The sequence below is a fragment of the Akebia trifoliata genome, chromosome 15 (genome assembly GCF_017979445.1).
Source record: "Akebia trifoliata isolate Shusen 1 chromosome 15, ASM1797944v1, whole genome shotgun sequence".
In the NCBI taxonomy this organism is placed as follows: domain Eukaryota; kingdom Viridiplantae; phylum Streptophyta; class Magnoliopsida; order Ranunculales; family Lardizabalaceae; genus Akebia; species Akebia trifoliata.
Window position 1 is genome coordinate 13,142,903 of NC_141389.1, and position 23,702 is coordinate 13,166,604.

The 23,702-nt window shown below is 35.6% G+C and overlaps 2 protein-coding genes across 2 annotated transcripts; one reads left to right on the top strand and one right to left on the bottom strand.

Annotated features, from left to right (window-relative positions):
• Positions 1-954: 954 nt before the first annotated feature.
• Positions 955-6,964, top strand: LOC147384385 (protochlorophyllide-dependent translocon component 52, chloroplastic-like). Its single transcript, XM_086425154.1, has 7 exons — positions 955-1,526; positions 2,554-2,741; positions 3,436-3,525; positions 3,665-3,845; positions 3,924-4,121; positions 5,162-5,349; positions 6,548-6,964. Exons 1-7 carry the CDS (start codon positions 993-995, stop codon positions 6,801-6,803), a joined length of 1,635 nt encoding a protein of 544 aa, XP_086281280.1. The 5' UTR covers positions 955-992; the 3' UTR covers positions 6,804-6,964.
• A 10,152-nt stretch (positions 6,965-17,116) lies between these two features.
• Positions 17,117-23,008, bottom strand: LOC147384386 (protochlorophyllide-dependent translocon component 52, chloroplastic-like). The gene is made up of 7 exons (XM_086426373.1): positions 22,340-23,008; positions 21,135-21,322; positions 20,353-20,442; positions 20,033-20,213; positions 19,757-19,954; positions 18,527-18,714; positions 17,117-17,585 (listed from the first exon to the last, which is right to left on the bottom strand). Exons 1-7 carry the CDS (start codon positions 22,991-22,993, stop codon positions 17,330-17,332), a joined length of 1,755 nt encoding a protein of 584 aa, XP_086282499.1. The 5' UTR covers positions 22,994-23,008; the 3' UTR covers positions 17,117-17,329.
• Between the last annotated feature and the right edge of the window lie 694 nt (positions 23,009-23,702).

Sequence of the window (23,702 nt, forward strand, 5' to 3'; positions counted from 1 at the left end):
GATCATCCTCACCAAAAATCAGCAAATTCAAAACTTCTAACCCATGTTTTAAAAAATGTTTTGCTAAAATGTTTGATGCTGAACATTTCCATATATATATATATATATTACCCATTTTAACCTCAAAGAGTTTTTAGTAACACTTCTTCAACTTTATTATTTTTCTCTTTTATCCTTTAATTTATATATATATATATATATTTTACCCATTTTAACCTCAAAGATTTTTTTTTTTTAGTAACACTTCTTCAATTTTATTATTTTTCTCTTTTATCCCTTAATCCCAAAAGGAGAATGTCATAGTTACTGACAAACACTAGTATGGTATTTAAGAAGATTTGCTATGTTATCTTCTTCTAGGAATTGACTATATTTAATTATATCTTTTGTCGCTCAATTCATCCCCGAGGTAATAATATATGATAAAAATAATTAAATAAAAGTTGACTTATATTTAGGTGTATGAGTTGGTTAATATTTAATTAGATTATACTCCAAAAGAATCAACTTCGTACCATCGATTGATATTTTTGCCCGATAGAAACTAAAAAAAGAGGATATGGTAACTACCAAGAAAAGTCACTATAATAAGGAGTTAATATTGAATATTCCAGAGAGTTGTTTATCTAACTAACTACCAAGTACTTTTACTGGTCACGAGTTCAGTTTAAGCTCACGAACTTAAACTCTCATTTTATTGATGAAAAATCTTAGGTGACATTGGATTTACTGCGATTCTCACATTTCTGACGTGGAAGTGTGCACATAACCATAGATGTATTCAAGTTAAAAGCACTTGATCCAATTCATTGACAGTCTAGCCACAGAGTTGTTGCGACTCAAAGGCTGGGTATGTGGTGATAAAAGGTGATCAAGGGTAGGGAATTACACTACTCCCGGTTGTACAGGATCAAAACCATTTTTTATTCTAAAAGGTTCATAAACTAGAACACTCTAAGCTTTTCCGTGTCATACCTGCAAACATTCCAACCATGGAAATTCTCCAAGCTTCTTCATTCCTGTCCTTACACCTCTCAACAATCCCATCCAGACCTCCAACAACCCAATCTCAAAAACCCATGTTCAAGCTTCCGTTTAATCAACAATCACTAAATTCCTCTCCTTCACCAATCTACAGAAGCAAAACTAATTTCAAGCTTTACTCCACTAGTTTCTCACCAATTTCTTCTGAACCCATTGACCCAGTTTCCCCAGATATTGAAATTCAAGAAGAAACTGAGAAATTCGATTGGTATTCTCAATGGTATCCGATTGCTCCAGTCTGTGATCTCGACAAAAGGGTCCCACATGCCAAGAGAGTGATGGGTCTTGACATTGTGGTTTGGTGGGATAGGAATGAAGAGAAGTGGCAAGTGTTCGATGACAGTTGTCCGCATCGATTGGCGCCGCTCTCAGAAGGTCGGATCGATCAGTGGGGTCGGTTGCAATGTGTATACCATGGTTGGTGTTTTAATGGAGCTGGTGATTGCAAATTTATTCCTCAAGCGCCACCCGATGGTCCCCCGGTAACAAACAGCTTTAGCTTTGAACCCAATTTGAAATTCTTTTATGATCTTAGTGGTTTTATTTTGGGTTGATGCTTGATTATTAAATTATCTTGAATTCTTGTTCTATGAGAGTGAAAAAAAAAAAATTTGATCCTTTGTTTGGTTTCATTAGTTGAATATGTAGTTTATTAGTGAAAAATGAATTATAGATTTTGTACACATTTACTTATATTATTTTACTGGTTTTCTTTTGGGTTAATGCTTGATTACTAATTTATGTTTGGAGTTGAGTTCTTGTTAGATGAGAGTGAAAAATCTTTGATCCGCTGCTTGATTGCATTTATTTGAATAAATTTTTTTTCCTATCACTCTAGAATAATATTAGTTCAGTATTGGATCCTAGTTTATATAATTTAATAAGATAGACCACCTCTAATTCATATTACTCACGCCATAGCGTTTTCTTGGTTTTTTCATTTTGATGCCAAGTAGTAGAAAACATCGCTTAATTTGTTAACCACTTGACCATCCAATTCTGGAGTAGACAAATAGCTGAAGAAAGAGGGAGGTAATAACATTTAGAAGATGTGAATTATTGTAAAACTGTTTAATTCTTAGAATTTCTTTTGGGTCCTTATTCGTATAACTTCCATCTTTCTTTTTTGATGTACTAATTTTATCATGGAGTGTAGGTACTTGAAATTTGATGTACCACTTGTGTTAACCAAACAACTACTCCAAAAGGCCAATCTGTTAACGGGGGGGGAGAACTATGGATATAAGAGGTTCACGGGGCTTAACTTGGGTATGACACACCCGAGAGTGGAGGAAAATATACAATAAGACTCCCCAACACCCATAAGGGTGGAAAGTTTCAAACTCCTGACCTATATGAACCTAGTGCTCTGATACCATGTTAACAAACCAACTAGTCCAAAAGAAGATGAAAAGTTTTAATTCTTGGGCTTCTTTTATTTCCTGTAGCTTTTACGAGGGCCATTATATGATGCATATCTCAGATTGACCTCAATTGCAAAATGAACAGGTTCACACTTTCAAGAAGGCATGTGCGCTTGCTTATCCAAGTTTTGAGCAAAACAAGATTGTTTGGTTTTGGCCAAGCACAGAGCCTCACCACAAAGATATTGCAATGAAAGAAAAACCTCCTTACATCTTTGAGTTGGATGACCCATCATATACGTCTACAATGGGAATGAGAGAGATTCCATATGGGTATGTAATTATCTCTATATCGATTTTTTTTTTCTTCTATGGTGTAGGAAATTACAAAAAAATAAGTTATTTTGGTTTCATGACTTATAATGATCTGATCACAATAGTGTCCAATGAACCAAAAACATTCTTGATGTCTATAGGCGTGTCTGAAAAGGAAAAATAAATTGAGATGAAATAAATCAACCACATTTCTTTTTAATAAAAGTTATGTCTTTCATGAATAGCCCATTAAAGGATTCCCATAACATCTCTAGTAAACATATGCTTTATAGTATCTATTTTATCGAGTAAATATTAATTCACCATTTTTATCAGTTTATTTTTTAGACCTGCTATTGGCATCCCAACCTTTACTTATTACACTCTAATTTCTTAAATTATTTATCACATCGTAACTAAAAATTAGAATGCACTATTTAAGCATTACTAATGTTTGGTTTAAGTTATTACCTCAACATTACAAAGCACTATAACACATTCAAACAACTTCGACAGTTGTTTACAATTAGGATTAGGCTCGTAAAAAATCCTAAATCTGACAAATAGAAATCTAGAGAGAGAGAGAGAGTTCCTATTGGCACCCCAACTACTTATTCTAAGTCTATTTGTCCTTTTAGAACGTTCTTCTCTTCCTTTTTTGTATCTTTTATGTATAAGCTATGTTTCGATGTATACGAAACTGGTGTTTCAGGTATGAAGTTTTGATTGAAAATCTCATGGACCCAGCTCATGTTCCATATGCACACTATGGAATATTGCCATTGGACAACTCCAAATCAAGATAAGAACTTCTATATAAGCCCTTTTCTTACTTATATTGGGTCATTTAAACAGATTTTACCTAGATAGTTAGAGGTTAATAAATATTTTTGATTTTGTGTTTGTCATGTTTGTATTACTGAGATATAATTTTATTTCACTCCTAAGGTTGATAGAGAAGGTGGGACGCCTATGGAGATAAACGTAGAGACATTAGACATAAAAGGTTTCCTTGCAAAGCAAGAGAAGGACGATTCCAAGTTCATACCACCTTGTCTGTATTACCAATTTCCAAGTGGGCTATCAAGTAATGGATCCGCATCATCAACAAGTATCAAAGAGGTAATGAATTAGGTTAATTTATTAATTTCAATCTTGTTTATAATGTTCAAATTTCATATTTAGCTTTGTTTGGTTCAGGAGTCATCAAAAAAGGAAGGACAAAGACGAGTTCTTCTAGTTTTTATTTGTATACCGGTTAGTCCCGGTAAAAGCAGATTGATATGGAGTTTTCCTAGAAACTTCTTAGTTTGGATTGATCAAGTGGTTCCTCGATGGATGTTACACGTGAGACAAAACTTGATTCTAGATTCAGATATGTATCTACTTCACTTGGAGGTAAATCTGATCTCTTTATTAATTATAAATAGCTCATGCATTCATGAAATAAAAGGATTTTACTATTCACACAAGTGGTGTGGTGGAATCCATAAAGATTACATATGGTGGGTATTAAGAAAAAAGAGTGTCTTGAGCAAGTAAATTGATAATAACTAGTTTGAGAAAATCTAGTAGTGCGGCAAGGGAGTTTCCAAATATACGTATTTGTACCACAGGTGACCACTAAATCCATACCTTTCGCAAAAGGTATGGATGGACTAAGAATGGTTCATATTCTGGGAAAGCTCCATTGGTGTACCATGCAAATTGTATGGTAAATGCAAAGCTTGAATAATGGGGAGATTCATGGAAACTAAATGTTAAAGTTAAATAGGATCGAGACAGAACACATGCAATTGACTATCCTGCCCTTGCAAACATAAAATGCTAGTTAGATTTATGGGCAAGAAATACCACAAAGTGAGCATTTCCACTATTTAGGTTCACTATCAGTAAAAGATGGAGCGATTAATGAGGAGGTGACTCATAATGCTCCATAGCAATCAAACTAAAGGGAAATTTTTATACAAATGAGAAAATATGTGCTTTGGATTTGGATGTTGGGCAATTAAAACAACATGTTTATAGAATGAGCATAGCTAAGATGAGGCTGTTAAATGTCGAGTTGTGAGTCTAGGAAGACAAAATCAGAAAAAAGTTTGAGGAAATCTAGATATGACCCATACTGTAAAGTTGATTAAATTGATTAATTTGGTCAAATATAACGATGCAAAGCTCCTTAGTGCAAGTTGAAGGATTTTAAAAGCCGAGACCAAGGCCTAAGATGGTGTGGATTAAGGTAATAAGGAAGTATCTTAGGCACATTCCTTTACAAAAGATATAATTTAAACTTAGCCGATGATCGACATAATTTATCGTTTTTTTTTTTTTTCATTTTTTATACTTATCCATGATTTGGCTTGATGTGAATAGCCATGGATTAAACATCACAACCGTTAGTATTAAAATGCATCACTGATTATGTGTTTTCTTTATAGGAGCATAAGATAATTGATGCTGGCCCTTCGAATTGGCAAAAGGCTTGTTTTGTGCCAACAAAATCAGATGCGCATGTGGTTGCCTTCAGAAAGTGGTTAAGAAAATACTCAGGTGGTCAAATTGATTGGGGTACCAAATTCGGTACAACTCTCCCTCCGACTCCTCCAAAAGAACAACTAATGGACAGGTAACTCCTTTACAACACATACACCTATATAGAAGGACGACTTTTACGGACAAATCTATGTATTTTTATATGTATGTCGTGGAAATTTCTAGATGCCCTCCACATAAAGATTGGTGTCACAAACTACTAGAGATTACTCGTCTTAGGCTCCTTAACCACAATACCAGTGGAGTGTTACCTGAGAATTTAATACAATCCTTGGTGCATTTATGAAGGATTGAATTGGCTTTCTTGTTTGCCTTTTTATAAGTTTTTATGGGCCTACCACTATACTATTCGGGATTCTCTACGGATAAATGTAGATAATTGAAAGATTCGTTAAATTGATCACGACAACTTACCAGTCCTGATTGATTAATATCTCAGGGTTGCATGTGCACGTAGGAATCACGATATTGGTATGATGAGTCACCAAAGCTTCATCCTCTTAGGCTCCTCGAACTCTACACCAAAACTGTACCTGCAAATGATACTCGACACCCAAGTCAAACATAGGATAAAAAATTATCCTTAAGTACATTTATTAATGTAGTTAAGGAAGGATTGAATTCCTTCATTGGTCTCCCTTCTATCATATTTCTATGTTTGCAGGCCTACCTGCCTTGCTAGTTGTTCCCTGATTCTATATAGTTTCTCCTTGACCGATGGAAAATATATTTTTTCAAACAATTCATACCCAATTTCTGTTCTTACCATTTATTAACAACCCTGATTCCTTGAGTGGGGAATTATCTGAAATTCCAGATTAGGATCTACTTCTAGTGAGTATCTCAACATGACACGACACGTCACGTATAGACTTGCGATTCGTCATTATTTTTTAGAGCTTCTATTGCCACACCAACTTTTGTTAATGCCACCCCAAGATGCATGGCATGCTAATTCTTTGATGATTTACAAATGAATTGGGGTAGCGTTAGCAAAAGTTGGTGTGGCAATAGAATCTCTTTTTTTTTTGAGAACTTCTATTGCCGCGTTAACTTTTGTTAATGCCATCCCAAGATGTGTGCTAATTCATATGAATCGTGGTGTAATAAGTAAAAGTTGGGGTGCCAATAGCAGCTCTGTTTTTTTTTTTTTTGGCCACCCCTACATTATTTATGCACACTAGGCTTCATTTTTCATGGAACATGTTTGCAAGTTGCAAATTGGAAAGTTTCTCATTTTTTCGAGTGTGTATATATGAGCTTTGTTCCAGGTACTGGTCTCATACGGTGAACTGCGGTAGCTGCCGTGTGGCAGTTAAAGGTCTAAAAGCTCTTGAGGTTGCAATGCAGATTGTATCCATAGTTTGTATCGGCATTGTTGCAGCCCTCAAGCAGGGCGTGATGTCTATAGCTTCAAGGACTGCTGTGGTATCCATGGCTGTGTTGTGCTTTGCAGCTTCAAAGTGGCTTTCTCACTTCATCTACAAGAATTTCTATTTCCATGACTACAACCATGCTTTTAGGTGAATCTCAAATACACCATTATAATGGAAGATTGGTTACTTTGTTTACTATTAAATTTGTATATAAGTGATTCTCTCTTGGAAAGAATATGTCCAGATAAGAGGTTTACAGGAAAAAACATTACAGAGAACTTATATAGCCACCCCAACTTTTACTTATGATCATGCACCATGATGTATATAACAAAAACTTTTACTCATAATACATACATCATTGGCAATGGGTGGCTACAAGTTGAATCCTTCTTGCCACTCAACTACTCCAGGAACATTATGTATTTTTGTTTCCTAAAATCCCTATTCCCAACATCCGCTCTCTCTATCTTTTTTCCAAGATCATCTAAGCCTTCAATAGTTACCAGTACACCCCAACCCCAATGGCCATTACAAACTGATCCTCTTTCTCTCCCCCCGCGGGGTGGAGTGACCGTGGGGGCTCTTGCCCCACAAGAAATTTTTAAACATGTAAAGGTTTTTATGCTTACTGCAACTACTAAAATAGAAGGAAAAAAAGATCCTTCGCTATTGCCCCCACAGAAATTTTTTACTTCGCCTCAAATAGACAAAGTCCTAGCTTCCCCTCTCTCTCATTAATTCAATAATTAGCATACCATAAGCAAAAGTTGGTGTGCCAATAGAATTCGTCACTTTATTTGAGAGAGTTGATATTGGAACCCAAACTCTTACTTAATCTTTAATTGATGTGTAATAAGGAAAAGTTGGGGTGTCAATAAATGTTCGCTAATTTAACAGGTGAGATTATACCTTGGGATTTTTCTCAAAACGTCTGTAACATATATCAAAATTCCAATTTTGGTACACTGTTCATTTTAATTCCCAACACATATTTCCCAGTTAATTCGTCTCTTTTATAATCAACAAATTCGTTGACAAATTACCAGCGAGATCTCTGATATAAAAAATTGCTCATATTTTATCTAAGAATTCATTGATGTTAAAAGTGACAAAATCATTGGAAAAGCATGATTTGGGAATTAAAATGATCAGTGTATCAAACTCGGAATTTCATCGTATTTAGTACACAAAATGGAGATTCACCTTTAAACCTCTTCCAACTTTTTACACAATAAAATTATGTACAACACGCCAAATAAGGATACTGACACACCATTTAATAAGGAAAAAGTAGAGGTAAAGGAGAAATCAAAGCAGAGAGGGTCGTTCTTCATTAGGTGGGGATGAATATTGAATTCTAACTCGCTGTGTAGAAAACAATTTCTTTTAATGACTTCAAACAGGCTTGAATGCGAAAAAAAAATCTCTTGATGAGGATAATGTTTGGTCCTTATGAGACATGAACAATAAAGAAAATGAAGGTCACTTTATTCCAAATATACCCTTGTAACATCAATTTGTCTTACGCTTTTTATCATTCATTCTATAGTTGAGAGTAGTATATAATTTGGGAAAATTACTAAATCACTATGTACTTTTTCAAAATTATTCAATCAATCATTTTTTGAATATTTAAAAAAAAAAAAAATAGTTGTATTCTTTTACAAAAATGGTTACCTTTCTTTGAACTTATATTCAACTCAAGGGGAATAATCAGTAAATTCGTCAAATTGTTTATGATGGCTTGTTCATAATAAGTTGGAAATTTCATAATACGTTGTCTGATTACATTTTGAGCGAGCAGGACAGCTTCTCTTGAACTCAAGGATCTATTTACTCGTAAATACGCAACCTGAGTGGCCGGCCATATTGGTATCTACAATTCTTTTCACTCTCATACATTAACAGGACAATGGTTCATTTCACTCCCCTCTACAAACTAGTATCTACATCTCCCTATCAATCATATGGTCTCTATTTGATTGTATCGAAAGACCCAATAAATTGGGATTTAACTATTGGGTCAGGTCATTTCAGAGCAAGAGGATGAACATCAAGAAAATGATTTAGAGTTCTTGCATAGTGGGAGGAGCTTAACATATACATATGCATGGTTCCTGATGCTCGACACAAATCAATTAATATCGATCGATAGATTCATCAAAAGTTTATTGTTTCCGGGTATTTCTTTCTAATTCTAAATAGTCCATTTAGTAAAATTAAGTTTTCTTATCAATCCCTCAACCTCATTTCCGTCATTAATCAACAGTGTGAAGTACCGAAAATAGTCTTTTTGTACATAGATCACTATTTTGGCCTCCATTGGCACTCTTCTTCTACTAAGTTTGTAGGAAAAATTCTCCATTCCTCCAAATCCTCCATTTTCTATGATTTTTCTTTGTCTTTGAGTGAAATAAGTGTGTAAGTAGTAATTTTTTCATGTTTTACCATTTTTTTTTTATATCAAAATCTAAGCAATTTAGCTAGCTCTTATGATTTTCTGGTATTTTATAAAGGTTTTAAGGTGCATATTTTCATTAAAAGCAAAGAAATGAACTTCACATTGTGTTTTTCACAAAAATGCAAAAAATACAAAATTGATAATGTAGTGTCAAAGTCAACAATTTGTTTTTTAATAACCATTGAACTCGACAATTTTAGAACATAAGGTTTGCCGAGTTCAACAATTTTATAACATAAAGGTTATCAAGTTAGACAATTTTTTTTTTAATTACCATTGAACTCGACAATTTTAGAATATTAGGATTTAACAACTCGACACTTTTCTATCTATTATTGTCGACTATATTAATATACATGAACTCGACAATTAGTTAAATTTATTGTAGAACTCGACGGTAATCAAATTTACTTTTTTATTGAATTAATTAATTTATTTATTAATTATTATTATTAATTTTTTACACCAGATTTTATTACAATGTCTGGAGATAGTTTATATGTTATTTTGAAATTCAATGGTCAATTTTCAACAAGTGAGATAGATGGATCCCTGTCTTACATTAATGGTGACGAAAATTTTGAATTGGAAACTATACATCGTAATGATACTTTCACATTGTTTAAATAAAGAGTGTCTTACATAACCCAATACACCATATGATGATATAAGCTTAAAGTACTTCATGCCAGAACAATAAACTTTTGATGAATCTATGACCGATATAAATTGATTTGTGTCGGGTACCACTGTGGCGCCCCGCCGAACACTAACACAAATCCCCATGTCAGATTTCAAGGTACGAGGTGGCACCTCGAAATTTCGGCATGGTCTCCTCTGTTTATGTTAGCATTCCAAGGCGATTCAACCTGCACCTGATAAACGACATACAATCCTGCATATAACAACAAAATATAATACTAGCGGAAGCCTATATACGTCTAATAATGTTCGATAGATCAGAGTGCGGAAGAAGAAAAATTATATACAGGATTATACAAAATTCCTCACTCTAACAGAATTCCTAACACTCAAGACAAATCCATAGGACTACTTGGAGAAACTGACACCACTAGGGGGTATAGTCCTAGTACTTACCAGGTGACGGGCTCTAGTTGTCTATCTGACCAACCAGATGATCCTCATTCATTTTCTACACTTGTTTCGCCAAGCTTCAGATCTGAAACTAAAAAAAATGGAGAATGAAGGGGTGAGTAACAATGGTTACCCAGTAAGGAAGCAACAATTTCTGCCAATAACCTCTCCTAACATGAACGAATAAACATACTGAATCATTTTAAAGTAAACAAAATTTTACAGAATAAACTACGATTAACTGGTACATATAGCCAGGAATGAGCAACTAAACATTTTAAAACTGACATCACATTAATCAGCATTACTCACTATAACATTCTCTTTTTATACAAATCTAATTGATCAAATGGAAACATTAAACATGCATTTCATTTTATATATCAAAATAAGCAACAGATACAATAATACACAATGGTGGAGTATTGGAATTAGAGAGTTGGGATTCACGACTTGATCGCTCCCAGTCGGGACATGATGTTACAATTTCTCTCTGGCTTTTAGTTCCTGATTTTGTGGCCGGTCGCTGCACTTACCACGTTTGGTTGACCATTTATCCGGCTCAGGCTGGCCGTTTGACGTGACCGTAAGCAATGGGTCTCTTTTCGATGTGTCAGAACGTTCGACTACTATAGATTGTTAGTGATCACTGACTAATCATCTTCGTCTATGCCTATCAGGCGTACATGTGATTCCCAAAGATACAAACCATTCGTATACGACCACCTTTACATTAAAAGTTCACTGGTAAAGATAGAGAGGAATAAACCCGGATTCCAGTTGTGACTCCACTCTCATACCCGTCCCATACCACGTATGAGTTTGGTGGTCCCTACCGTACATCCCAGGATAGTACACCACTCCGGATGATATGATGCACTATCCCTTCAGGCATTCACAAACTCTTTAACAGCTCACAAAATAGCTACTTATATATATTATTTTCATTTGAAAACAAAAGAGAAATTAACAATACAAGGTTGAGAATAGATATCCAGTTTCCTACCATGCAAGTGTGGCCACCCGGCCTAAAAAATAACATAACAGAGCGCCTCGCGCTAACAGAAAGTAAATAAACATGCAACCAGTAACATTATCCCTGGATATCCGTTCACCAACCTGCATACAACACAACAACGTAAAATGCAGACATCACCCCTCGGGTGTGACTCTGACATTTTACCGTTTCATACCCTTTTTCTCTTTTTTCGACTTTTACAGTTTTCAATCTCTTCATAAAATATCCATTTTCTGATATTCATCAACTCAATATTAGTTCATTGAATATTAAATCACATTTTTCAACTATAGAATTTATTTCTATCAATAATATTGAAAAAAAAATACAAATTTCATATCAAAACGGGGTCCGAGCAGTGCACAAGACCCAATTTATGGCAATAATCCGTTAAAAACACCCTACCCACGTATAATTTATTAAAAATACAATTAAACATATCAAACATGCAATTTCTGGCGTGAATTTTTGAAATAACAAAATAATTCTATATTTTAAAAATACATCCAAATTTTTCGATAAAATCCTAAATGCAATTTTCACAATCTAGATTACTAATAGAAATTGAGAGTTCCTTACAATGTCTAGGCGAAATGATCAAAGCGTGTGCGCGAAAATCGAGGCGATCGGCGCGGAAATCGAGACGTACCGAACTTCGAAGCGGCTGATTTTTGAAATCGACCTGGTGGTTTTGAAGATCTCGATGTGCTCGTCTCTTCTCCCTTCTACGGCGAAAGGCGGTTTGACCCCGAAACCGATGAAAATCGAGGTCGAAGTTACGAAAATCTCCGTATAAAAATACGACTGTTTTTGACTATACGGGGTGAAAAATACGAGAAAACGGAAGGAATTTGGTTGGGTTATGTAGAGAATGAGGCTGCGGACGTTTCTCCCTTCTGCGTCGAAAGACGGTTTGACCCCGAAACGGACGAAATCCGAGGTCGAAGTTTCGAAATTTTCGTATCCAAATACGGCTGATTTTTGACGATATTGGATGAAATAGAAAGTGAAACGAAGAAAGGTTGGGTGGGTTTTGTAGAGAACGTAGCTGCGGACCTTTTTCTCTTCTGCGGCGATCGTCGAAAATGAACCGTTTGCGAGAGATCTGAAGTGGAAAAATCGGAGGAAAAACAAATTTCTTTTTTTTTTTTTCGTTTTTTTTTTTCGCACTGTTTGGACGACTGGGGAAGATGAGAGAAAAAAAAATTTTAAAATATTATTTAAATAAAATGTGGGACGAATTCGGTATTTTGTCAATTGTTTCGATCGATGATAATTTGATCATCCGGACTCCAAAACTGATGAATGAATACTCTATTTCGCCTAATTTTTCGTTCTGGATCTAATGGTGTAGTCAATTTCTACAAATTTTATCTCTAACAAAAATTTACATTTTTGGCCTGAGGTGACCCTCAAACTTGACGTCGTTTTCGTTTTTTGACGATAATTCGACTTTCTGGTCTCCAAATTTGACAAATAAATTGTCCATGTTGAATAATTTTTCGTTATGAACCCAACGGTATAATCGAATTTTACAAATTATTGCTCTAATAAAAAGTCACTGTTTTAGCCTAGTCCGACCAATAATCGAGGATTTTGCAACTTTTATATTCGGACTAGCATTTGAGCGTGCTTATAGGCTAAACTATGTTTTTCGATCATTTTGAATCTAATGGTGAGGTCAGATTCTATTAAAAATGATCAAAACAAGGTCCCACAGTTTTACCCTAAGTCCCACTTTCAAGATTTTTTTTTTTTTTAAATTCCACTATTTATTTCCTCGAGATACGAATTAAAAATTTGGGGTGTTACAACCACTATGCAAGAACTTTGAATCATTCTCTTGAAACTCATTCTCTTGCTTTGTGTGGACATGGGATTTTCAACATTTTAAAAACATCCCTCCACTTTGGGGTGTTTTGGAGTCGCCACCATTCAAATTGGTAAGAGGGTGTGAATGGTCACCCGATGTCGCATTTTTCGAAAATCATATATTTTTGTATGTTTGATCACTCTCGTTGGATAATGCACGTGGCCTAACCTTTGATTCAAGGTAAGGTGGTCCATTTATGAAGTAGGGAAGGTGTTAGGCACCCTACTCCATCCACGTAATGTGGTAACCTCGGATTTGATCTTTTTTTAAAATAAAGGAAAATAAAATCGAAAATGATTTGATGTGTGCTCTCAAATGTGAGGGACTTTCGATATTGGTTCAAATCATTGAGGGCACCCTTATGAAGAAAGGGCCCTTTGGTGATTTAAATAATCGTGGTGTGTGCAAATGTGTAAAGAAGGGGAGAGTAGAAGAGGGGAGTTGAGGGGTATTATTTGTTCAAACCCACCTTGTCCCAATCTTGATCTTCAATGATGTACTCCTTTGAGTTGACTTGAACTCGCTTGAGGTTGTAGAAGATTGAAGTTGAGGATTGAAGGTTGAGATGAGTTAAGAGTTGATAGTGGTTAGGAAGTAGAGTAGGTGTAGAGAGTTGATGTGAGTTGTGATTTTTTAGAGGTTTTTTGTCAAATTTTCATTAGTTCTTGTGAGGGGAGAATGAAGGGGTTTTTATAGATGTTGGAGGGGTATTTTAAGGGTATAATAGGGTGAAGAATTAGAATAAGGGATAATGACATGGGTTTGAGAGAAGAGGGGTATGAAATTTGAGATGGAAATAAGGGTAATTTTGTAATGAGGGAAATGGGTTGTGTTTTAACCCAAATGGTTTGGATCTTACCCAAATCCATTTGGGTAGAGTGTTTGGTGGGGTGAGATGAGTGATGGTTGATGGGAGGAATGGAGGGTGTAAGAGAGTTGTTTGGAGAATGAGTGTTGAGATGATTGAAGAGGTAAGGTGTTTGATTTGGGGGGATGAGTAGTGATTGGTTGGATTTTGAGAGAATTGAAGGGATGATGACATGTGGCAAATGGAGAGATGAAGAGATTGGTTGATTGGTGATGGTGGTTGGTTGATTAGAGAGAAGGGTATGGGGGTGATGGAGGGAGGTATGGGTTGAGGTGATTTTGTGGGAGTGTTTTGAGGGAAAGTGATGGTTTGATGTGTGAGAGATATGGGTTATGATGTGGGTGATTGATGGTGTTAGAGAATGGGGAATAGGTTAGGGTATGTAGGGTATGGGTTATGATGTTGGTGGTTGATGATGTTGGAGGATGGGGAATAGATTAGGTTAGGGTAGGGTTTTGGGTTGAGTTGATTTTTGGAGAGAGGTGATAAAGATGGGTGATTAGATGAGGGAGGTGGAAGGGGATGATGACATATGTCAGTTTTTGGTGTTGAATTGGTGATTGGTTTGATGTGGATGATGGGTTGGATTGGGTTTGGGTAGTGAATTGGGTTTAAGTTAGGAGTTGGGCTTAGATTGGGTTGGGTTTATGTTGGATTGGGTTTAGGAAAGAAGTTTGGATTTTATGTGGTGAGCTTAGCTTAGGTTGGATTTGGGTGTGGGCTTGGATAGGGAATTTCATAGTAATTGTAGTGGACTTGGGTTTAATGAGAGTGGTTGGGCTTGGGTAGAATAGTATTGGGTTGAATTTAGGAATGTAGGAGGGTGGTGAGGTGTGCGGGTCCATGGGCCACGTGAGTGACCTCGGACATATTATTAATGGAAAATGTATTGGGTTTTGGTAAGTTTGGGCTTTGGGGGCCCATTCCAATTTTTTGATTTTTGGGGTATTTTGCGTCGAGGGCCCGCTCAAATTCGGGTGTCTACACTTTGAAATGACCTGGCCCAATAGCTAAATCCCAATTTATTGGGTCTTTCGATACAATCAAATAGAGACCATACGATTGATAGGGAGATGTAGATACTAGTTTGCATTGGGGAGTGAAATCAGCCATTGTCTTGTTCTTGTATGTATGGGATTGAAAAGAATCATAGATACCAATATGCCCGGCCAAGTTGTGTATTAACGAGTAAATAGATCCTTGAGTTCGAGAGAAGCTTTCCTGCTCGCTCAAAATGGAATCGGACAACATATTATGAAATTTCCAATTTATTATGAATGCTATCGCTAACTCTAGATCAGGGTTACGTAATTCATTGTTCACGTACCGAACCCCAAATCGATTCTGATGCATGGTTAATTTTATAAACATTTGACAAATTTACCGATTAGTCCCCTTGAGTTGAATATAAGTTAGGAGAAAGGTAACCATTTTTGTAAAAGAATACAACTATTTTGTTTTTTAATAAATATTCAAAAAATGATTGATTGAATAATTTCGAAAAAGCACATAGCTGATTTAGTAATTTCCCCAAATTATATACTACTCTTAACTATTGACTGAATGATAAAAAGCGTAAGACAAATTGATGTTACAAGGGTATATTTGGAATAAAGTGACCTGCATTTTCTTTATTGTTCATGTCTCATAAGGACCAAACATTATCCTCATCAAGAGATTTTTTTGCATTCAAGCCTGTTTGTAATCATTAAAAAAATTTGTTTTCTATACAGCGACCCTCTTTGCTTTGATTTCTCCTTTATCTCTACTTTTTCCCTTATTAAATTGTGTGTCCGTATCCTTATTTGGTGTGTTGTACATAATTTTATGATATAAAAAGTTGGTAGAGAGGTAGAAGGTTGAATCTCCATTTTGTGAGTTAAATATCATGAAATTCCGAGTTTGGTACACTGTTCATTTTAGTTCCCAAATCATGTTTTTCCAATGATTTCATCACTTTTAACATCAACGAATTCATAGATAAAGTATAAGCAATTATTCATATCTAGGATCTCGCTGGTAATTTGTCAGCAAATTCATTGATTATAAAAGTGACAACTTAACTGGGAAATATGTCTTGGGAATTAAATGAAGTGTATTGAAACCGGCACGATGGAATTGTCCGCTTGTAGCCCGACGCGCTGCTTCAATGGCTCGATATGAAAGACGACCAGCTCTACAACTTTGAGTGCCATATCTTCCAAAACCAAGTTGTGTACCGTCCGGTTCGCGACCCCTACTACATCTGCCTTTACGATATTTACTATATTTCGTACGTTTCGGATATAGCACGTCCCTGATCCTTTGGTGAACAACCTGACTTCAAATGAGATTTGTCCCGTGGACACACGAGCAATCCAACCCGTAGGATTTCCTTTTCCTCTTCTCATTCTCACTTCTGAAGGTTTCCTGATAATAGAGCTGTGTATTTTGATATATGTGACGGACATTTTGAGAAAAATCCCAAGGTATGATCTCACCTGTTAAATTAGAGAGCTGCTATTGACACCCAACTTTTACTTATTACACCCCAATTTCTTAAATTATTTATCACACCTCAATTAAAGATTAAGAGTTGGGTTTCCAATATCAAATCTCTCAAATAAAGATACAAATTCTATTCGCACACCAACTTTTGTTTAAGGTATGCCAATTATTGAATTAATGAGAGAGAGGAGGGGCGAGCCAGGATTTTGTCTAGGGGGGGGGAAGTAAAAAATTCTTGTGGGGGCAATAATGAAGGAGCTTTTTTTTCCTTCTATTTAATTAGTTGCAGTAGCATAAAAACCCTTATATGTTTAAAAGTTTCTTGTGGGGCAAGAGCGCCACCGTGGTCAGTCCGCCCCGGGGGGCAAGAGAGAGAGGATCAGTTTGAAATGGCCATTGGGGTTGGGGTGTACTGGTAACTATTGAAAGCTTAGATGATCTTGGAAAAAGATAGAGGAAGGGGATGTTGGGACCAAGGATTTAGGAAACAAAAATACTTAATGTTCATGGAGTCGTTGAGTGGCAAGAAGGATTCAACTTGTAGCCCCCCATAGCCAATGATCTATTATTCATCTCTAACTTCTTTTCTTATTTTTGTGATTTTCATAAAGACAAGTAGAACAGTAAGAGATACAAGACTATGTAACAGAGAGCCTGTATTATGAGTAAAAGTTTGTGTTATATACATAATGGTGCATGATCATAAGTAAAAGTTGGGGTGGCAATATAAGTTCTCTATAATATATAAAGGAAAGTTGTTTTTTCCTATAAACCACTTATCTGGACATATTTTTCCTAGAGCGAATCACTTATATACAAATTTAATAGTAAACAAAGTAACTAATCTTCCATTATAATGGTGTGTTTGAGATTCACCTAAAAGCGTGGTTGTAGTCATGGAAATAGAAATTCTTGTAGATGAAGTGAGACAGCCACTTTGAAGCTGCAAAGCACAACACAGCCATGGATACCAAAGCAGTCCTTGAAGCTATAGACATCACGCCCTGCTTGAGGGCTGCAACGATGCCAATACAAACCATGGATACAATCTGCATTGCAACCTCAAGAGCTTTTAGACCTTTAATTGCCACACGGCAGCTACTGCAGTTCATCACATGAGACCGGTACCTGGAATCAAGCTCATATATACAAACACTTGAAAAAATGAGAAACTTTCCAATTTGCAACTTGTAAAAAGTTCCATGAAAAATGAAGCCTAATGTGCATAAATAATGTAGGGATGGCAAAAATAATGATGAATCCCAAGTCTATACGTGTCGTGTCATGTCGAGATACTCACTAGAAGTAGATCCTAATCTGGAATTTCAGATAATTCCCCATTCAAGGAATCAGGGTTCTTAATAAATGGTAAGAACATAAATTGGGTATGAATTGTTTGAAAAAATAATAGTTTCCTTCGGTCAAGGGGAAACTATATAGAATAAGGAAACAACTTGCAAGGCAGGTTGGCCTGCAAACGTAGAAATACAATAGAAGGAAGACCAAAGTAGGAATTCAATCCTTCCTTAAGAACATTAATAAATGTAGTTAAGGATAATTTTTTATCCTATGTTCGACTTGGGTGTCAAGTATCATTTGCAGGTACAGTTTTGGTGTTGAGCTCGAGGAGCCTAAGAAGATGAAGCTTTGGTGACTCATCATACCAATATCGTGATTCCTATGTGCACATGCAGCCCTGAGATATTGATCAATCAGGATTGGTAAGTGGTCGGGATCAATTTAACGAATCTTTCAATTATCTACATTTATTTGTAGAGAATCCTGAATAGTATAGTGGTAGGCCTATAAAAACTTATAAATACCAAGAAGGCAAACAAGAAAGCCAATTCAATCCTTCATAAATGCACCAAGGATCGTATTAAATTCTCAGGTAACACTCCACTGGTATTGTGGTTAAGGAGCCTAAGACGAGTAATCTCTAGTGGTTTGTGACACCAATCTTTATGTGGAGGGCATCTAGAAATTTCCACGACATACATACAAAAATACATAGATTTGTCCGTAAAAGTCATCCTTCTATATAGGTGTATGTGTTGTAAAGGAGTTACCTGTCCATTAGTTGTTCTTTTGGAGGAGTCGGAGGGAGAGTTGTACCGAATTTGGTACCCCAATCAATTTGACCACCTGAGTATTTTCCTAACCACTTTCTGAAGGCAACCACAAGCGCATCTGATTTTGTTGGCACAAAACAAGCCTTTTGCCAATTTGAAGGGCCAGCATCAATTATCTTATGCTCCTATAAAGAAAACACATAATCAGTGATGCATTTTAATAATAACGGTTGTGATGTTTAATCCATGGCTATTCACATCAAGCCAAATCATGGATAAGTACAAAAAATGAAAAAAAAAAAAAAAAACGATAAATTATGTCGATCATCGGCTAAGTTTAAATTATATCTTTTGTAAAGGAATGTGCCTAAGATACTTCCTTATTACCTTAATCCACACCATCTTAGGCCTTGGTCTCGGCTTTTAAAATCCTTCAACTTGCACTAAGGAGCTTTGCATCGTTATATTTGACCAAATTAATCAATTTAATCAACTTTACAGTATGGGTCATATCTAGATTTCCTCAAACATTTTTCTGATTTTGTCTTCCTAGACTCACAACTCGACATTTAACAGCCTCATCTTAGCTATGCTCATTCTATAAACATGTTGTTTTAATTGCCCAACATCCAAATCCAAAGCACATATTTTCTCATTTGTATAAAAATTTCCCTTTAGTTTGATTGCTATGGAGCATTATACTCATATCCTCATTACTCGCTCCATCTTTTACTGATAGTGAACCTAAATATTGGAAATGCTCGCTTTGGGGTATTTCTTGCCCATAAATCTAACTAGCATTTTACGTTTGCAAGGGCAGGGCAGTCAATTGCATGTGTTCTGTCTCGATCCTATTTAACTTTATCATTTAGTTTCCATGAATCTCCCCATTATTCAAGCTTTGCATTTACCATATAATTTGCACGGTACACCAATGGAGCTTTCCTAGAATATGGACCATTCTTACTCCATCCATACCTTTTGCGAAAGGTACGGATTTAGTGGTCACCTGTGGTACAAATACGTATATTTGGAAACTCCCTTGCCTCACTACTAGATTTTCTCAAACTAGTTATTATCAATTTACTTGCTCAAAACACTCTTTTTTCTTAATACCCACCATATTTAATCTTTATGGATTCCACCACACCACTTGTATGAATAGTAAAATCCTTTTATTTCATGATTGCATGAGCTATTTATAATTAATAAAGAGATCAGATTTACCTCCAAGTGAAGTAGATACATATCTGAATCTAGAATCAAGTTTTGTCTCACGTGAAACATCCATCGAGGAACCACTCGATCAATCCAAACTCCGAAGTTTCTAGGAGAACTCCATATCAATCTGCTTTTACCGGGACTAACTGGAATACAAATAAAAATTAGAAGCATTCGTCTTTGTCCCTCCTTTTTTGATGACTCCTGAACCAAAAAAAGCTAAATATGAAATTTGAACATTATAAACAAGATTGAAATTAATAAATTAACCTAATTCATTACCTCTTTGATAATCTTTGATGATGCAGATCCATTACTTGATAGCCCATATGGAAATAGATAATACAGACAAGGTGGTATGAACTTGGCATAGCCATTCTCTTGCTTTGCAAGGAAACCTTTTATATCTAATGTCTCTACATTTATCTCCATAGGCATCCCTCCTTCTCTATCAGCCTTAGGAGTGAAATAAAATTATATCTCAGTAATACAAACATAACAAACACAAAATACAAAATATTTATTAACCTCTAACTATCTAGGTAAAATCTGTTTAAATGACCCAATAAAAGTAAGAAAAGGGCTTATATAGAAGTTCTTATCTTGATTTGGAGTTTCGCAATTGCATTATTCCATAATGTGCATATGGAACATGAGCTGGGTCCATGAGATTTTCAATCAAAACTTCGTACCTGAAACACCAGTTTCACATACATCGAAACATAGCTTATACATAAAAGATACAAAAAAAGAAGAAAAGACCCTTCTGAAAGGGTAAATAGACTTAGAATAAGTAGTTGGGGTGCCAATAGGAACTCTCTCTCTCTCTAGATTTCTATTTGTTAGATTTAGGATTTTTTATGAGCCTAATCCTAATTGTAAACAACTGTTGAAGTTGTTTGATTGTGTTATAATGCTTTGTAATGTTGAGGTAATAACTTAAACCAAACATTAGTAATGCTTAAATAGTGCGTTCTAATTTTTAGTTATGATGTGATAAATAATTTAAGAAATTAGAGTGTAATAAGTAAAGGTTGGGATGCCAATAGCAGGTCTAAAAAATAAACTGATAAAAATGGTGAATTAATATTTACTCGATAAAATAGATACTTTAAAGCATATGTTTACTAGAGATGTTATGGGAATCCTTTAATGGATTATTCATGAAAGACAGAAATTTTATTAAAAAGAAATGTGGTTGATTTATTTCATCTCAATTTATTTTTCCTTTTCAGACATGCCCAAGGACATCAAGAATGTTTTTGGTTCATTGGACACTACCGTGATCAGATCATTATAAGTCATGAAACCAAAATAACTTATTTTTTTGTAATTTCTTACACCATAGAAGAAAAACAAAATCGATATAGAGATAATAACATACCCATATGGAATCTCTCTCGTTCCCATTCTAGACGTATATGATGGGTCATCCAACTCAGAGATGTAGGGAGGTTTTTCTTTCATTGCAATATCTTTGAGGTGAGACTCTGTGCTTGGCCAAAACCAAACAATCTTGTTTTGCTCAAAACATGGATAAGCAGGCGCACGTGCCTTCGTGAAAGTGTGGACCTGTACATTTTACAATTGAGGTCAATCTGAGATGCATCATATCATGGTCCTAGTAATAGCTACGGGAAATACAAAGCCCAAGAATTAAAACTTTTCATCTTCTTTTGGACTAGTTGGTTTGTTAACATGGTATCAGAGCACTAGGTTCATATGGGTCAGGGGTTCGAATCTTTCCACCCTTATGTTGATTGTATATTTTCCTCCACTCTCAGGTGTGTCATACCCCAGTTAATCCTCGTGAGCATCTTATATTCATAGTTCTCCCCCCCCTTTTAACAGATTGGTCTTTTGGAGTAGTTGTTTGGTTAACATGAGTGGTACATCAAATTTCAAGTACCTACACTCCATGATAAAATGAGTACATCGAAAAAGAAAGATCGAAGTTATACGAATAAGGACCCAAAAGAAATTCTAGGAATTAAACAGTCTTACAATAATTCACATAATAAGCTCTAAATGTTAATTACCTCACTCTTTCTTCAGCTATTTGTCTACTCCAGAGTTGGATGGTCAAGCGGTTAACAAATTAAGCGATGTTTTCTACTACTTGGCATTAAAATGAGAAAACCAAGAAAACGCTATGGCGTGAGTAACATGAATTAGAGGCAGTCTATCTTACTAAATTATATAAAATAGGATCCAATATTGAACTAATATTTTTCTAGAGTGATAGAAAAAAAAAAAATTATTCAAATAAATGCAATCAAACAGAGGATCAAAGATTTTTCACTCTCATCTAACAAGAACTCAACTCCAAACATAAATTAGTAATCAAGCATTAACCCAAAAGAAAACCAGTAAAATAATAGAAGTAAATGTGTACCAAATCTATAATTCATTTTTCTCTAATAAACTACATATTCAACTAATGAAACCAAACAAAGGATCAAATTTTTTTTTTCACTCTCATATAACAAGAATTCATGATAATTTAATAATCAAGCATCAACCCAAAATAAAACCACTAAGATCATAAAAGAATTTCAAATTGGGTTCAAAGCTAAAGCTGTTTGTTACCAGGGGACCATCGGGTGGAGCTTGAGGTATAAATTTGCAATCACCAGCTCCATTAAAACACCAACCATGGTACACACATTGCAACCGACCCCACTGATCGATTCGACCTTCCGAGAGTGGCGCCAACCGATGTGGGCAACTATCACCGAACACTTGCCACTTCTCTTCATTCCTATCCCACCAAATCACAATGTCTAGGCCCAACACTCTCTTCGCATGTGGGACCCTTTTGTCGAGATCACAGACTGGAGCAATCGGATACCATTGAGAGTACCAATCAAATTTCTCGGTTTCTCCTTGAATTTCAATATCTGGGGAAATTGGGTCAATGGGTTCAGTAGAAATTGGTGAGAAACTAGTGGAGTAAAGCTTGAATTTAGTTTTGTTTCTGAAAATTGGTGAAAGAGAGGAATTTAGTGATTGTTGATTAAAGGGAAGATTGAACATGGGTTTTTGAGATTGGGTAGTTGGAGGTCTGGATGGGATTTTTGAGAGGTGTAAGGAAAGGAATGAAGAAGCTTGGAGAATTTCCATGGTTGGTATTTTTGCAGGTTTTACGTGGAAAAGCTTTGAGAGGTTCCAGATTATGAACCTTTTAGAATAAAAAATGGCTTTTGATCCTGCACGACCGGGAGTTTTGTAGTCCCAACCCATGGTCACCTTTCATCACCACATACCCAGTGTTTGAGAGTGACAACAACTCTGCGACTCATGGTTTTATAACTCGTCCAAGACTGAGACATATCGTCCGAGTTAACTTGGTATCATGGCTAGACGAGGCAAACGCACAAACCCATTTGAGATAGTCACGTATTGCGAGATAAACGAGATATCTCAAACGAGATTTTAATTTTTAAAATCTCGTCTTACACAAACAAGACAATTCAAACAAAAACTTATCGCGAGATAAATGAGATGTCTCGGATAAGATTTTGCAAAATTTCATCCGAGTTAAACGAGACAACAAGTGCTCTTATCCCCAAATCGATTTTTCTTTATCTTTTTTTTTTTAATAGGAATCATTTATAAATTTTTTAGATTTTTTAAATAGTTAAAAACCATTATCTCAAAGCCGAACGAGATGAGATATATCATCCAAGTTAACTCGATATCTTGGCTGGACAAGACGAGATGTGAAATCGAGTTTTAAAACTATGCTCCGACTAGACTGGCAATGAATTGGATCAAACTCGAAATCTGCGATTCTCACATTTCTGACATGGAGGTGCTCACATAATCATCATAAGTGCTTTTTACTTGTATCTCGAGCAAACACATCTATGATTATATGCACACTTCCACGTCAAAAATGTGAGAATCACAGTAATTCCCAATGCCACCCAAGAATTTTCTATCAATAAAA

What these genes read in the sequence shown, in the direction of transcription:
- LOC147384385 (XM_086425154.1), top strand. Translation starts at nt 993, where the DNA reads ATGGAAATTCTCCAAGCTTCTTCATTCCTGTCCTTACACCTCTCAACA. An exon ending in ATGAGAGAGATTCCATATGG is followed by an intron (nt 2,742 to 3,435) that starts GTATGTAATTAT and finishes CTGGTGTTTCAG; the next exon opens with GTATGAAGTTTTGATTGAAA. An exon ending in TGTATCTACTTCACTTGGAG is followed by an intron (nt 4,122 to 5,161) that starts GTAAATCTGATC and finishes TTTTCTTTATAG; the next exon opens with GAGCATAAGATAATTGATGC.
- LOC147384386 (XM_086426373.1), bottom strand. Translation starts at nt 22,993, where the DNA reads ATGGGTTGGGACTACAAAACTCCCGGTCGTGCAGGATCAAAAGCCATT. An exon ending in TTGCGAAACTCCAAATCAAG is followed by an intron (nt 20,214 to 20,352) that starts ATAAGAACTTCT and finishes ATTTTATTTCAC; the next exon opens with TCCTAAGGCTGATAGAGAAG. An exon ending in CATCAAAGATTATCAAAGAG is followed by an intron (nt 19,955 to 20,032) that starts GTAATGAATTAG and finishes TTTTTGGTTCAG; the next exon opens with GAGTCATCAAAAAAGGAGGG.